The sequence below is a fragment of the Empidonax traillii genome, unplaced genomic scaffold, assembly GCF_003031625.1.
Source record: "Empidonax traillii isolate 1590-97213 ecotype Southwest subspecies unplaced genomic scaffold, ASM303162v1 scaffold91:size2966241, whole genome shotgun sequence".
Lineage (NCBI taxonomy): Eukaryota > Metazoa > Chordata > Aves > Passeriformes > Tyrannidae > Empidonax > Empidonax traillii.
In genome coordinates this window covers 2,929,215-2,946,671 of record NW_020955284.1, presented here as the reverse complement: position 1 = coordinate 2,946,671, position 17,457 = coordinate 2,929,215, and the positions used below count along the sequence as shown (strand labels likewise).

The following is a 17,457-nucleotide window of genomic DNA, read 5'->3' as shown; positions in this document are numbered from 1 at the left end:
GAGCGGGGGTGGGTCGGGTGCTTGTTACAAAGCCGGGGAGAGGTGGTCTCTGGTGGCTGAGCGCTGCTGTTGCCTCCCCGCAGGGTCCGCGCTGCCCCGGCCGCGCTCGGCGCTCCCCGCGGGCGGGGACCCGGCGCACCGGGAGCGGGAGGCGAGCGCGGAGGCGGCGGCGGCGGGCGGGGGGCTCCGGCCGCGGGCCCGGCGCTGCACTTGCTACACCTACAAGGACAAGGAGTGCGTGTACTACTGCCACCTCGACATCATTTGGATCAACACCCCCGAGTGAGTGCGGCGGGAATGGTGGGGCGGCGGGATGGGGGGAAGGAGGGAGGGGGGAAGGGAGGGAGCGGGAGGGGGATCCCCCACGGGGGACCCCGCGGGGATGGCCCCGGCCGGGGGAGCCGGAGGTGGAGCCGCCCCTGGCGGGGTCAGGGCGGGACGAGGGAGCCCGGGCAGCCCCCCCGAGCCCTCGGGAGCGCGGTGACCTCGGCACCTGCCGGGAGGGGGCACGGCGGGCATCGCCAACCCCCGGCGCCGGGAACTCCCGCTCCCGCGGTCCAGGTACCATCCATGTGCTGGGCACAGCCTGCGCGAAATAAGGGAGCAGTGGGTATTTTCCAGGAAAAATCTGTTCCTAATAACCCGCTCATTGGGAAGGGAACAACACTGTGTGATTGTCTGTACGTTCAGCTGTACTGGTTTGGATAAAAATTACTATGGAAAAATACCGGGATGTTAAAATAATGACTTTCTTCTCTTAAAAAAAAAAATAAAAAATTCAATATACTAGATTTTAAGACGTTACAAAAGAAAGCCTTTTGCAATTATGTTTTGTGGAATGGCAAACATAAGTCATCATTATGCTTCAGGTCATAATAAAACCAGTTTTTGAAGACATTTCCCATGGATTGGAAGTTGGGAGCACCACACAGGGCAGTGGGGGTGAAGCACACGTGCAGAAAAGCGGGGTCTGGTACTGACACTGCTTAATGAAAAGAAATCATCAGGAAGGGTAACACTTTGCCCACATCCCAAAGGTTTGAGGCCTCCTTCTTCTACACCATTGTATATATCCTGTCTTGTTGAATAACTACAACAGACTTAAGGATTTATAGATTCTCACAGGCTATTAGGTTTCAGTCCTGAAGCAACCACAGTGATCAGTTCATTAAAAAAGTAATCAGGAGATCAGATGAACCCCAAATCAAATTACTTTAGGAATTCAAGTTCTTCAGGCTGTTTGATTGAGAACTTCTACACACACCATCAAGTACCTCAGTGACTAAAGTTTGGGAACAGTTGAACTAATTCAGATCTGCCTTTGAATCAGTTGCAAAGCTTTTAATCAAATTAAAATAATAAAAGGAGTAAAAAAAAAAAAAAAAGAAAGTAGCAGTAAAATAGGTTAAGTCAAATGGGATTTAGGGCACTTAATTTGTAAATTCACATGTGTGTCCTGGCCAGAGGCCATGTCTGATGACGTCTTTTGAACTTCTACCAACCTGTAAGTATCATGTATTCACACAAGTCATTCAGTTCTTTGAGTTCCATACCTGCACTAATCCACCCCAGGATTACATAGAGTTATTTTAGCCAAATATTTATGACTCAGTAAATTTAAGTCAGAGCTCACCAGTGAAAACGGGGGAATGACATTCCTTTTCCCCTACGCACTGAATAAATAGACCACTGCTAATTTTAAACACACACTCCTCTTTTTCTTTTCTTTTTTTTTCTTTTTTTTTTTTCTTTAGGATACCCCGTTTTAAGTCTATAGGAATTACAGTTTTCATTCCAGTGGAAAAAGTATTTAGTATACATCAATTCAGCGATGTGGAGAATTTTTTCCTATCTGAAAGTTTTGTGCAAACATCGCAAAACAAAGAACAAAAATAGAAAATAGAGGTATCTAATGTTTTAGTGATACCTATAGCATTAGCAATGAAATATGTATAATAACACAAATATTAAACAGTTGGGGCTCTAAGCCTCTGCTTGCTTAACTGAAGTCAGTTGTACATAAATAGCAGCAAATCTCTCAGCTCTGTTAAGTCCACCCCCACTGGGTACAGATTAACCTGTAATAATTTCATGCAAGTCCTAGGAAATTATCTTTTCATTACTTTTATGTGACTGGACATTTCTATGCAAACTATGGAATGAATACATTCAATGTCAATACTAAATATTCACACAGAATATACAGAATATATTAGCTACTGTGCTCCAAAGACATGGACTTGTATAACCCAACAACACTGCTGGAACTGGGTGAATTGGGACACTGGGAGCCCTCGGGGGTTGGTAAAGAGTGCATGGATGATGGTGGAAAGTAGGGAATTAGGCCAGTAGGGACTGAGTTTCCTGGAGTGTGTGTGTGTCTGAAGTGGGCAGCTTTGCTGTCCTGCTCCTCATGCTGTTTCTGGCCTGATTCAGGAAGGTGAGCAGTGAAAGGAGCAGCTCTCTGTGCAGGTCATGTACTTGTCCAAATCTCCCTTTAGGCTGAAACAGGAATATTTTTATGTGTGAGGGCAGAGGTGGTCACTGAACTAAGTGTGTCAGACATTTTCAGTGCAACAGAAGCAGCATTAAGATTTCCTATCACGTGTCTGAATGAACAGGCACTGATTCTGCCCTGGTGTCCTAGCTGGAGTAATGTCTCAGCAATCAAAAGGTACTTTAGGATGTGAATGAGGGAAACCAGGCCTGCTTGTGCAATTTTATATCCCAAGCAGGTTACATCACTGCTTTTAACTGGAAGTAATCCCTGGATCTGAGCAGATTGGCAACATGTTTGTAAACGGGGCTTTTATGTTGCTCTTGTACACACATTGTTGGAAGTTCTTATATTTATTAAAAACTTGGCTCCAATGCAACTCTGAGGATCAAATACACAGTGAGACACTGGAAAGACAGTGTTAAAAGTTTGGAGAAGTTTTCCTGACATCTGATGATTCTAGTATTTTTCTTGCTCATATACTTACCTTTTTATTTCCTACATCAATTATTAATATTGCTTATTACTTTTCTTTTTTTCTCCCAATTTATTTCTTTCACTTATAATTTCTTATTCCCCACAAAAATTCCTTAATATTTTCTCAACATTACTCTTGCCTCCATACTTCAAGGGCAAACTTTACTTCCTCCTCTGGTTTCTTCTGCTTTTCCCAACAGGAGATGCTGTTAAGCATTGTTGTAATACATTCCAAACAAATCTTAGTCATGGCCACTCTTCCTTTTCTGGAAAAGCAGTTGAAGTTTTTAGTGAAAATGTTGGAGGCAAAGTGACGATAGATGGTCTATTCCTATCCCTGCTGAGAAACCACTTAGATCAGCAGGGGCACAGTTGTAAAAAAGCACAAAATTGCAGAGTGTGGAGCTTCTGACTCCCTGCAGCTTGTGCCAATTAAGAGAGAAATTATCTCTGCACACATGTTTTGAGTATTGCTTTATACTCATGCTGAACCACTGCTGCTAGGCCAGACCACTAAGAGCATCAGTGTGTTATTTTGACATAGTGAGTCTTTTATGCTGGGAACAGTGGGAGCTTTAAGTGGAAAAGAAGATGACCTAAAGAAAGGCAGGTAAGTCAGAGCAGAATAATGCAATTATGTGGTGTAGACAAAGCTTGCATAACAAAGACAATTAAAAGCTGGTAAACTGTTCTCACTGATAAGATTGATTAGTTAGGAATTAGTTTGCAATGTATTTTTTTGTCAAGTGATTAATTATGCTTATCTTGATCTATAGCTACAGACACAATCTAAAGAAGAATTAATTGTTTTTTAAACAGTACCCACTGATGTAATACAGACACAACTTGATGCTTAATTCTCTAAGTTAAAGAAGAAAATGTAGATGACTACATTTAGATCTGCACTTCTTCAAAGGGGTTCTGTATTTCAATATGAACTGAACTTGTGCATGTGACAGCAACATGCGGTTCAATTACATTAATGTTGCCGTGTGCAGCATCAGGGATACTCATAAAAGATTAAAAGCTGACAACTCCTAAGAAAGGGTGCTATCATGAGGGCACAGCATCAGATACTCAAGTGATCTTCAATTCTAAAATAAAACTACAATGAGAATTTATGGCACTAATCCAGATAATTTTCAAAGGACAATTCCTCACTCGAACTAAGCACCAAAAATAAGAACTGTTCTTTTGAAGGGTTTAAATCAAAGCAAAAGTGTTTTTTTTTTCTAGATGACATGTCTTATTTCAGTATTTGCCATTATGTTCAAGAGAGCAGTAACTGAATGAAATTCTGTGACCACATTGTACACACCAGCTTACATGATGATCTAAGAGTTCTGTCGGCCAATTACATGAATTTCTGAATCAGGAAAAATTGGATGGATGGACAAAGGGAAAGGAAGAGTTTGATCTAACACTGTGTTTGCTGCTCTGATCCTCTGTACTTAAACACATGTTCTATTTCCTGTGTGGAAGGACACGAGCAGGAGCTGACTTGTATCTGTTGCTTTTCTGTGTGGGATAAATTGGAGAGATCTGGTGAGTGTTCTGTGGTCTGTGAGCACGTGGTGACACTGAAAAGACCTGATGTTTTGTCACTTAATAAATTTGTTTCTGTAACATATGAAGGTCAGATACCCTCTAGCACTAGGTTGGCTCCAGATAGCTCCCAACAGAAATGTGTTTTCCTGACCTAAGGTGACCATTGGTTGGGGTGAGAAAGGCTTTTCATACACTTGAATTGTTTTGGTCTCTCCTGGAGGTGATGACAGATGGGTTTGTTCGCGACTTGTCAGAAGCTGAACAGACACCAGCTGATTGCACAGGCAATCAGCTCTCCAACAGTTACAAGTCAGTGATCTCTGCTCATTACTGGCTTAGGTTGCCATCAGAAAGTCATCTTAGAATGGAAACAATGTGTGCCCTATCATCGCTTCACTCATAGTTTTACTCACATGTAGAGATGAAGTGATTCCTTGGGATGTTGTTACAGAAAAGACTTCAGGCAACCCATTGGTTGCTTCTGCTCTAACTGCTGCTCTGCTGGCTGACTGTTCCTTCACAACATCTTTTTGTTACCTGCACCTCACTGGTGACTGCATTTCATCCTTGTGGGCGTTAGGTGATATTCCAAAGTATTATAACTACCTCAATTTTGGACAATCATCATTAAATATGTATAGATGACGCCCTGTATTCTTCTGGAAATAAAAGTACACGGCTAAAGATTTCTTGTTCAAGCAAAACAATTAAGCAGGTGGTTATAAAACTTTAGATCAGATTGAAAATACCTGGTAGCCAAAGGCATGATGATAAAACAGTGGCTGCAAGCCAGGCAGCTGAAACAAGGAAGCTAAACAGTGCACATGGTTAACCATCAGAACCAAGTGCCAAAAGTGAAGTGATACATCTTCTGTTGAGTTGATTTTATTTTTCTGAATGAAATTTGCCCTGATTTTCCAATCTTTACTGCCCACATATTCAATGAAATCTATTTGTCTTGCACAAAATAGATTTCAAATAAGTTTACTGAATGTAGTAACAGGCTTCCTCTGTAATTACTCTATTTTATCATGGACAAACTGATCTGACTTTTAGGCCTGTTTATTCAATGAGTTATTCTTGCATATTTAAATTTTGTACTGACTTCCCACTTTCAGTGTCTTACTGTCTGAAATGTGCACAGCTTGCATGCCCTCCTCGGCCTAGAAGAAGAATCTATCCCCTTAGTCTTCCTGTAAAGCTTATTTACAGTACCCACAGTATGGATGTTTTACAGCAGTATCCAGAAAGACTTGAAAGGATTTGGCTCTGCAGTTAAAAATCCCACATCCCTGCAGGCAGTGGCCCTGCAGAACACGGGGTCAGGGATGAGACACTGATGGCCACTGCCTTGAGGTTTCCCCACTGCTGCTCGTGTTGGTCTAATTCTAAGGATAAACAATCTCGAGGGCTGTCAAACCACACTCATTTTCATCAGTCGTACATTTTAACACCATGTGTTTATTTTTCCCCAGGTTTTTGTTTTATTTGTTTTGAAACCTGTGGTGGATTTTGAACTAAACAGGCTGTAGAGAGTGGCAGAAACACGAATTAATGTGTGTTCTTTGTGTGCACTGCTGGAGTGGCTTCAGCAGTAAGCACTCTGAATTTTAGTTTGAAAAGCTACCATTTGACGCTTCACTTGATTCCTTTAATCCCCATTTCCCAGCAGTTCTGCCTTTTGGCATTTACCTCAGTGGTTTTGTGTTAGAACCACTTACTAATGATACCCCCTGCCAGTCAGAGGGAGAAAAGGAATGATGGAAGTTTGGGCCCGACAGTAAGATAACTATGCACCAAATTTTACTGATTTACTTAAACTAAAAATTATATATCCTGCCACAGAACTGGGATCAGATTAGGATTGGTATGAAGTACTAAAGGATATGCTGAGAGTTGTTTTGGGAGAGGTATTTCTGTGAAACAGTGGCTCAGTTTATTAAGTCAGGTGAGCTCTACCCAGCCCCTCTGGGGATTTGGGGTGTTAATGGACACCCCTCACCCCAATCTTTGCTTCATATTGCTTCCCTCAAGAAATGTACCCCAGCTTTTCACTCAGCAACTCAGATGTTGCTCTGATCATGTTTCAAAAAGGAAACATGTAACATAATTTTGACAGCTACAGGAGGAGGATGAATAGAGAGAAAAAGCCTCCAGATTCTCACAGGACTTGGTTTGGGTACCATGAAATCCCCAGTGGGAGGGAAATCAAAGAACTCACAGGGTCAGTGAAATTGTCAGTTTAAATTGAGGATGTGGAAAAGAAAGGTGTGGCTATAAAGGTCTGTTTCCTCTGAAAGTGACTTTAGGTGCAAAAAGCTACTCAGAAAAAGTCCAGCTTCTGAGAATGGATCACGTGGTCAGGATGACAAAAACACTTCTTTGAAGGAGGTGTTTTACTTCTTAAATAATGATGATAAGGAAGGGTTAATAGGGCAGGTACATTGATTGTGAACACTCAAAAAATGATGTCTGTTACAGAAAGAGTTGGAGCCAACTTTCAGAGCAGCCGATGATCTCTTCATCCATAGAGCTACACAATATTATACTGCAGTGGATTTATATGAAAGCATACACAGAAATATCTGTTATTTCCCCCAAGCAGCTTTTCTTTCTGTAGACATTTTGTTTCACTTGGAGGATGGTAAACGTTGCTTCCTTTCTGTGTTCTTTGTTCTCTGTGGTCCTTACAGGGATCTCATACATTTTAGGATTGTCTGAAAACACTGGAGACTGTTGGGAGCCTCGCTGGCCTGGATGCAGGCCAGAAAATATATTGCTGAATGCTGAAATCACAGCATCTAAGATGATTGCTGCAACCCCCTCATCCCTTTGTTTTGGCTGAAACTCTCCAGTGCCCTGGAGGTATCTACTGTGTTTAAGAGGCTGGGAAAGTAGAAAATAATAGCAGCTCATAGGTCAATTATAACATAGCATGAGAAACTCAACCACATGTTATAAAAATTAAAATAAACCAATTAGACTTGTCTGCCTGAATTCACTATAAGTGAGGGACAGCAGGACTTAGGCAAATCATGCTTCCCAATTTGACCTGAAGGCAATAATCATTCAGTGACCAGTTTGCTCCTGTGGGAAATTTTCCCTGATACCCCTGGTTCAGAATGGCTGTTCCACTATTATTCAGTAGTTTGGTCTTTTTCAACAAAAAAAAATATATCCCTACTTCAGTAAATTTAATGGCCAACTCTTGCTTCAAGAGCTAGCTGGCTTTTTGGGGACAGCTTTTATGATTGTGTTTTGTGGGCACAAAGTAGAGAAATAATCTAGGTTATTTCAGCATCTGTTATCCAATCTGTAGATCTATACTTTTTTTTTTTTTTCTTTTAAAATTCTAGAAGGAACATTTTCTGACCTAAAGATTGCTGTGTATTTTTTTCACTGCAGAAATCTAAAGTGTTTCAGGTGACAAGAGCACACTGTGCTTTCATTAGTTTTGTGCTGCTCTGTCGTACATGGAATTATCTTCACCTAACAGATCTGTTGCACTGACTAATCATAATTACAACTCATGGAATAATTCCAAGTACTGGAGAGTTGTGTTAGCATTTTTTTTACAAAATAAAGAACAAATAGCTTATACACAGGAAGAAACCTTTTCCTTGAGCTCAGGCTTTCTCTAAGTGCTTTACAACTGAGCAAGCAGACTTCTATGCACCCCCTTCACTTGCTGCAGTAATTATCCTTAACTCCACAAAAGAGAGTAATTCCACAGAAATCACAGATTTGTGCGTTGCCAATCAGATACCAGTTCAAAGCACTACCTTGGAAAGGCTGATCCAGAACTGCCCAGGTTTGCTCGTTCTGCACTTTGTAGAGAAGAAAGGGATAAAGGACACGCAGCTCTTAAATAGTGACAACCCATTTCACTGCTTCAGGAGAAGCTTGTTCTCACATAAAAGAAGAAATGCTGCCTACTGAGTTAAAGGTCAGAAATTCAAATCTTACTTTTTTTTTTTTTCCCCAAAAAAAGTTTGGAAATGGCTCTTAGCCAGTGCCTTGGCCAGGGACTGGGTCATAAGCATGAGGAATACAGTGTAAGGGAACTGGTTGTTCAGGAACTCCAGAAGCCTGGAGCAGGTAGCCAGCCAACAAACTGGCCTCTGCCCCACTCCAACTGATCCTCATCTTCACTGAGGAGACACAAACTGCTCTGGGTATACTAAAGTCCTCAAGCTCTGACTAAAGAAAACAGATGCCTCATCTAAAACAGAAAGCAAAGAGACTTTTTTTGCCACACAAGTGCTCGGTGACGATCACGTGCTGACAATAATTCCCATTCAATGTGTAGAAATTGTGATTCTACTTCATTTTGTACCTGAGCCTTGCAACACCACAAAAATAATAAAAAAGCATCAGCACCATAAAAAAAAAGAGAAAAAGAACAGCATTCGTTAATCACATGTAACAATCTAAGATTAAGAAGCTGCCAGGCAAATGCTTCTGGTACCTGTTCAACTGAATCTCTTCAGCATCTCCTCTCACCTCTGAAGTGCTGAGAAAGAGGCATGAACTAACTTGAAACACTAATATTTTCAGCTGCTGGAATGATAACCATACACACACTAACATCTGCTTAAACGTTGTGATTTATGAGTTGTATCAGAGGAACTGACAGGCAGCAAAACACCTCCATTTTTTGGCTCTTTCTGAACGTTACTGCAAAGACTCTGGGTTGCTGTTGAAGTATCTCTGATTTGGGTTTGAGTTTTTGGATTAGAAATCAAAACTGGGCATATCAGGAGCATTATTCCATTTCTATCTCTGATGGGCAAATCTGCACATTAGCTTAGATATAAATTTCACTTGGACATTCCAGGTAATTCTTACACTTGTCAGAGCACTGGCAGGTATTTCTGGGCCACTGAGAATGAAGAGGTCTTGAATACATTTCCTAAGCTATGAACCACACTCCTATAAGCATTCTGTGTTTCACAGAGCATAAGGTACCTCATTAGAAAGATCAGAAGCAGCATCTAAAATATCAATTTCCTCCTTTGCTTAGGGCTGTGATTCATGGCTCTTATCACTTGTAATTAATTTATATTCTCTACCCCTCCCTGTTTGCTGGAATTTACTGTTTCTTAGAAAAGCCAGCAGACTGGTAATGGGCCTGTTCCTCACTCACTGTAATTCACATACTGATGCATTAAAGTGAAATTGAAAGTTGATGGCAATCCTAGTTGGTCCATTAATTTGCAAACTACAGCAATTAAGAATAAAACACATTCCCTTCTACCTCTCCAGCTCTTCAGGCAGAACCTCTGACACAGGACAAACTGCAGCTCAGTCCCACAGAGATTCTGGGTTAGAGAATCAGAGTGAAAAAAAAATTGTATCATATTTTGGAAGAGTGGACTTTTTAACAAGGAACCACTTTAAATAATGAGAATAACATACTGCAGTATTTCATGTCTTGTTAGCATAATGTGGGATGACATCTGCAAAAGCTGCAAGTAGCTTCTTTATCCCCTGGCAAAGTATCTGTCATGAAACAGGGCTTTCACATTTGGCTACCACACACCAAACTAATCTTTCTATTTCAGTCTCAATTTGAGCAGGAAGTTGAATAATAGAATTTTACCAGACAGTTTTCATAGAGGATTTCTTAAAAATAAAGGAACTTTTTTTTTAGAGACTCATTCCTGTGTCTAAATACTAGCTATTACTTTAAAAAAAAAAAGTATTTATATAAAAAATACAATCATACAGCAATTATTTATGCCAGAAGTTACATACATTAGCCATTCAACATTCATCATTCTAAAGCAGATGGCAGTATGGAATCATTAATACTCTTCAGTTATAAAATGGGACTCGCTCCTAATCCTAAAGACAACAAAAAGCCTTTTAAATGGCTGTTAGAGAAGGGAGGTCAAAATCAAGTCCTAAAGTGTTTTGAGCCAAATATGCATATTCTTCTCTCCCCCAGTGTCTGGGCACAAGAGTAAAGGGAAAATACGCAACAGTTTCTGCGTGTAGGTGAGGCAGAGCAGCATCTGGAGGAGAAGGACCATTTTGTGGGCTCTTAAAACAGAAATATTGCTTGTGATTTTCTATCTTTCAGTGTGATTTTAACATAAATCTAACTCTGACAGGTGTGCTCTGGCTCAGGCTGTGAAAGACAAGCTCATATGAACTGTAAGTGCAGAGGCTTGAATAAATGATTTGCATCAACTGTACTGATGTTACACCAGAATTATTGAAGACATTAGGAAAATAATGTTTCTGAACCTTTCAGCCCACCATGTGTGTGGGAAAATGGAAGATTTGCAGCCTTCCCATTAAAAGCCTAATGATGTTTTTATGAAAGCAAATGAAAGAAGTAGAACTACGTGAAGGTAGTGGTTGCAAACTTATTATTCAGGCTTTGTTCTGTAACCTTTCTGTAACCCTTCTCCATCTACTCTTACTTCCTCTTCCCTGCCTTTTTTTTATTTTTCCCCACTCCCTTCACTCCTCTTTCTTGCTTTTGAACATGAGATTCCCTTCAGATTTTTAGATGTTTGTGGAGTTGTGGGCTGCTTAGCAATCCACAGGAGCTTTTATGGGTCTCCAGAAGTTTCATGTGGTGGACAGCTGCTGTCACTTGAGATTCTTTAACAACTTGAAGGAGAATAATTTATGACATCAGCCCAAACCATCCAACTCTTTTTGGGGATGTCAGCAGGCAGTGATTGACTATAACCCATTAAAGGGCAAAGCATGCCAGACTGCAGGGAAATAGAGAGAGCTGCCTCATGCAACTTCTTGGTGTGCTGGAATACAGAATATGATCTCCTGGAGGAAAGTATTAATAGATACATACAGGGAAGATTATCCAGCAGTTTCTCACCTCTGCAACTTCAGGGATCATGTTGCAAACTATGCTACATGCTGACTACTCATGCTGACAGTTGTCTCCGTGTCTCAACCATCAAATTAATGGCAAATCAGGCTCAGAATCATGAAGATGACACAACTAACATCATGGATGTTACTCATCTGGTGAAATCAGCACAGCTCCTTTGTCACTTCACACCAGCCATGGCGCTGGACATAACAAATATTGTAAACTGGGGGAGGGTGACCAACACAACACAGGAATTAGGAGTAAACTAAGCAATAGCCTTGCTTGTAGTTCTATCAGCTTTTAGGTATTCCAGTCTTTTTTTAGATTGTGTTGTTGCCAATTAATTCTGCCAGTAGAGCTGATTGTCTGCTACTTTATAACTCCCCCAAAGCCTGAGCTAATTGGGCAGAAGTTATGATATTTTATAGGCAGAACTTCTTTTCTGAGTATGTTTTGATTTTTGTGCCAGTATTTATTGCTTTGCATCAATAGATCTCTCTATTATCATGGCATGGAATATCATTTTAACTGGCTTCTAAAATACCCAATATGTGTGACTCACAACAGGAGGACTGTGCCATATGGACTGTCTAACTACAGAGGCAGCTTTAGAGGCAAAAGATCTACAGGCCAGAATCAAAGCACTTCCCAGTCTTCATTTCGATGTTCCTGTTTGGATGCTCAGGATGAACAGTGTTTGCAGTTTTGCAGAAGAATGCAAGACAGAAGGAGGTGAGTATCTCGATGTTGCCACCTGTCTACACGATTTGACTATTTCAGGGAGATAAATTAATCAAGTTGCACTTACCAAATGGAACTGGCTAAAAACCACATTGATTTGAATTAAAATTCCCCCTCCAGGGTGGTGGGTTAACCCTGGCCAGCAGCCAAGCACTTACAGAGCTGCTTGTTCACTTCCCCTCCAGTGGGACGGGGGAGTGAACAGCAAGAACAAAAGCGAGAGAACTCAAATGTCACCTCAGAGTTTAGTAGGTGAAGGAAAGAGGCCAGAGCCAGCCAGTGCTGCTTGGAATTTTCATGTTGCTGTTCCTTTCTATGATGTGGTGTTTTTGAAAACAGCAGATCTGCCCAATTAGGGGCATGGTGAATACTGCACTATTCCAGAATGTTTTATCTAGTCTAACAAAGAGCATCACATCATCTTTTTATGAACGGCTCCATAAGGGGACTTGATTAGAGCACATTTGCAAACTTGGAAAATCTCTCTTCTCCAGAAATCATGGATCAATGAAAAAGACAGAGGAGAAAGACCAGTGCAGGGAAGAGGAACACAGCTTCATTCAGTAGCACAGAGAGTCCAAAGGATTCTGAACAATCAGGTAAGTTACAGATGTTTAATATTGAAAGCAAGTCAGAATTTGGCCCAGGAGTTGTTTGTTTGGGGTTTTTTTAATATGTCATTTTTAAAATACCTTTACTATACACAGAACTGCTGCAACCTCCCTGTGCTGATCTAACTCCTTCAAAAGTTGGATTCTTTGGCTATAAGCCAATACATAGTTGTGGTGGGTTTTTTTTGTGTGAGTGTTTTTTTGTTTTTTTGTTTGTTTGTTTTGTTTTTTAAGGCAAGGGCTGTTCCTGTCTATCGTGTTTTTGCTCATTTAGCACTGCAGCAACTTAAGCTTCGCATCCCAGTGCAGTGCTTCAGTAAAACTAGAATTGTTAAGGTAAAGAAACAGAAAAGAACCTCGTGGAAAAAGCATCTGAAGGGAAAAATAAATATGCTTTTGATAACAGATACAAAGAGATTACTGGGACCTAGCTGCCAGTTTCAAATATTTCCACTTCTAAAAAAGTCACATTGGTACCCAAAATGTTTTGCTGTGAAGGAAAGCACTTGGATTAGGAGTCCTCAAGCTGGATTTATTGCTATGATTATCTGAGCAGAGCTAATCAGACAATTGTGCACTATTCACTCTGGGTACACGTAATCAAGGAGATGGTAACAGGCAGTTAGTGCTGAATATTAAGCAGTTTGGTTGTCTGGTTTTGTTTCTTTTTTTAAAGCTTTAACATTTATTTGCTGGAGCTCAGAAACAAGAACTTAAACTACAACTCTCCCTTGAGATGGACAAACTTGATGCTTCAGTGGGATGCCAGTGGAGAATTGAGCAATGCACCACTCCCATTTCAGCAGTGCCACTCTAAGGGCACGTGAACCTGCATGAGGAAGCTTTGTCCCGTGTTCCCCTCGTGAGAGCCTCAGTAAAGGATAATCTTTATCATGGAACTGGCAGGGAATGTGTCACTATTGAAGAAAACTCCAAAGGCAGATCCAAGTCTCAGCAATGCAAAGTTTCAGGGAGCTTTTTTTTTTTTTTTTCCCTCTGTGATTTAAAAGAGTACAATAGAAACATGCTGTTCCACTTATTTTATGTCTGAGGAATCCATCCACAGCTTTATGCAGGCAAACTGCAATTGGAGAGTGTGGGGAGTTAGAGAGAGATTGCCTCTACATGAGTTCTCATTCAGAATAAACAGATGCAAAATATTTCTCTTGTTAATGTATGCAAGCCTAAATCATCATATTGTAACTTCGTGGCAGATGTTTAAATGACAGTATCTATGCAGAATAAATATGAATGGCTAATATAAATATATTATAAACTATAGCAACTTAAGAGTATACATTGAGTATTCCATAGATTACCTAATTTAGGCACAAATTATTCCTGCACTTCAAAGTTCCATTCAAAACCACAGTGATTATTTAAGGATGCACTGTAGTTGGTGAACAGAACTTCGATTATTCAGCCCCAAGAATTTTCCTAAAGATGGAAAGGTAGGACTGTGGACCTTCAAATGAAGCTTCAAACAATCAGAGTAACTCATATTTGCTGTTCTAAGCCCCTGCCCACGTTACCATCCACAGCTCATACATTTGTCTCTGTTAGTACTACAAATGACGTTTATCTTCATGGAAACATCATCACTGAATAACCTGGAAACTTGGCAGTAAGGATTGAACCCAACCCTGGACATTTTTCAATCTCAATGATGTTTTCAGAAATTATAGACTTCTTTTTGCTACAAGGATGCAAGAATAAGCAAGGAAGAAAGAGTAACTTTTGCAAATCCTGTTCTATATTATTTAAAAAGAGAGGAAATCCCTTACTTGTGACAAATTTTTTTTTTTTTGGGTTGACTGACCTTCATGCAGACTTTCCCCAGGGCACATAGGTTAAACTATAACCCCATGACAATAAATTATATTTTATAAGAAGAAAGATGGAGACCAAAAGAGAAGTGAAAAGAAATCAACAGTACAAATGTTTATATAAGGCTTAAACCAGTGGTAATAGATTTTCTTTGAAACAAGAAAGGGAGCTCTTTGCCAAAACATATGATATATTTTATATATATGTGGATATATTTCATAAATAAATTATTACAGTTATAAAATTAAATATATCTTTCAGTTATTGCATTTGTACCAGTTTCTTACTTGCTGTATAACTGATTTTGTACATTTATAGAAAATAGATTATTTATTTTATAAAACCACTTCACATACTATTTTCCCGTATTTTTTTGAAAGACACTGTATAGTTTTGGGGATTTAAAAAAAAAAAAAATCAAGCTTTGTTATGAGGAATATCTAATGCTCCTGGTGTTGCTTTATGACCACAAACTGGAAACTTTTTCCCCTCTGAATTCATACATCCAGCTCACACAACAACTTGCCTTCTTCAAGAGACTGATAGTTCTCCTTCAGCAGTCTGAGAATTATGAAAATGTAATAACATTCCACGAAAATAACTATGTGTAAAAAGTGACACTACAGTTTTGTGTCCCTTTTGCTCTAAATGTAACCATCTACTGGCCTAATCCTGGGACAGAGCCCACGAACAAACCGGCTTCTTCCTTTGACGTGCAGGTAGACGTAGCCCTCGAGCAGTGGGCTACAGCTGCTACTGTTGGTTTTGTCTCAAGAGATTAAAATCCAGTCTTTTTCTACAGGAAATACACTTTCAAGTGGTTTGGTTTTGGGGACTCTGCACAGTAGCTGAAAATACTGTGTCAATGTACATTTAATGTAAAAATCAGCCCATTGTGAATGCACCGAAAGAATGGAAATGAGAAATAATGTTATATCAAACTACCAAACTCAAAAGAGGGAAAACCTAAAGTTCACTGCAGATACTTCCAAATAAATCCATAAGCATATACCTGAAAGTTCTATGTGCTGGATTCTAGCATTGAACTACCCTCATTCCATCTGGGAACAGTTAACAACCATGAGATACTTTTTACCTAATTTCATATGTTTATAGAAAATGTCAGCATTAATATTCCTCTGCTCTCAGTGACTCAGTTTACCTACTTTGAATTTGTAACTAGAAGGTGTTAAGCTAATTTGAAATACAATTCTTTAAAAATTATACACAGAATTAATTTCATATACAACCAGTAAGTGTTTTAAACTAAGAAACAACTCTTAAAATGTGATAAATCATAAAAGTACTATTTGCAGAAGTTAGAATTTAATGCTTTTTCAACATGTAACATTAGGATAGCGAGGTGCACTGCAGAATTATTCTTGGTCTGGGATATTTTAAGGACATTTCTATTTACTTTTGTAAAAGAACTTTGTATTTACTTTTGTAAAAGAAATTAGTTCCAGCTCTTACTCTATTCAATGTAAAACCATATATGTCCAAATGTGCTCTAATTCTGTCAGGGTTCCACAGCTCTCATTCTATTTCCCAGTAACAAAAGTTCAGTTCCCAGTTGTTAATAGCAATAAGAACAATAAATGACCAAAGGCCTGGAAAACAATGTGGAAGGGAGCCTGAAAAGAATTTAAGACTTTTAGACTTAAAAGAGAGATGTGAATGCAGTTGTCAGATGCAAAGGGCTGAGAGCGAGCGAGCGAGGAGAGCCCTGTTTTGTTCCCTGAGATCCCAGAAGGAAGTACAAGAAGTACAGGATTTATGTCACAGCAAAGCCCTTCAGGCAAACTTATCAGCACGAGTGGGTGAGTGCCATGAAGACAAAGGTCTCCACCACCACTTCCTACTCTTTGGCTGGGGCCTCGTGAAAGCCTCAGGCTTTGACAGGAGCGTGGAAGGGGCCACGTCCTCCTCCAGAGCTCATCTCGCTTTCTGGGCATGGGAATAACTGGCTCCTTGTACCTGTGCCTGTTTTTGGGGTCCCCACTCTGCTGCTTCTGCTGCTCCCCCCACACAAAATGCTTGCAAAACCTGGAGGCTGAGTTCTTCTGTAGATCCTTATCCTGTTATGTCATCCCTTTATTGATCCCCCATTGGCAGCATCTGCCATCTGACACGTGCTCAGATGCCATTTTTAGGAGCTGGCTTTCAGAAGAGCTGGACAAAAATAACTCTGCTGTGACAGATTGCTGAGGACAGTCATGGCAATTTGATGTAAGGTGATTTAAGAAGACAAAATCGTGTCTTGATAAGAGCAAAACACAGGCTAACATAAGTAAGGCTGAATAATGTAGCTAAAGCTAATCATTAGAAAAGGAACAAATTCTGTCCATGTGAATGTTAAATCTTTCAATCCTCAGCTTGAAATCTATTGGAAGAGTAATCAAGCAAAATTGCAAACAGATGACTCTGGAAACAATGTTTGTTTTCACTACTAGAGTTTTACAATGCATAAAATATAACCTGATCTGGAGAGCTTTATGCTACAAAAAAATGTCAGGATTGAGAGATTTAAAATGCTAAGCAAGTTAAACAGAGCATATTGCACTCTCTGTTTGCTTAAAAACACATTTTAAAGAGCAGTTTGACTTTCAGCAGGGCTTTAGAAGGCAGATGTGCCTTGATGTGCACTTCAAAGGTATCTCTGCAGATCCATGCTGATAGTTGGTAGCACAACTGAGCTTCAGCAGAGGTTTGGGGTGAGGTTCAAGTCTCGGCTCCTGTTCTGCCACGGGAAACACTTCCTTGAAGCCTTGGGCTCTTACTGGGTTTTAGCCCAGAATGGCCCCAATGTTTCCACATGGAACACCCCTCCCCAGATTTGGATTAGTTCTTGTTTTATTTCAGTGTGATCCTTGTCCAGTTTAGAACAGAGCCGGTTGCTGGTCATT

General features: G+C 40.2%; 1 protein-coding gene across 1 annotated transcript in view; it reads left to right on the top strand.

The window, feature by feature from the left end:
* The window catches only part of EDN3 (endothelin 3), a 15,901-nt gene extending 1,088 nt beyond the window's left edge, over window positions 1–14,813 (top strand). Inside the window, exons 2-5 of the mRNA XM_027881656.1 lie at window positions 84–282; window positions 11,940–12,104; window positions 12,608–12,712; window positions 13,401–14,813. Coding sequence (XP_027737457.1) covers window positions 84–282; window positions 11,940–12,104; window positions 12,608–12,680 — 437 coding nt within the window. The 3' untranslated portion in view covers window positions 12,681–12,712; window positions 13,401–14,813. The remainder of the gene's footprint in view (window positions 1–83; window positions 283–11,939; window positions 12,105–12,607; window positions 12,713–13,400) is intronic.
* The last annotated feature ends 2,644 nt before the right edge of the window (window positions 14,814–17,457 follow it).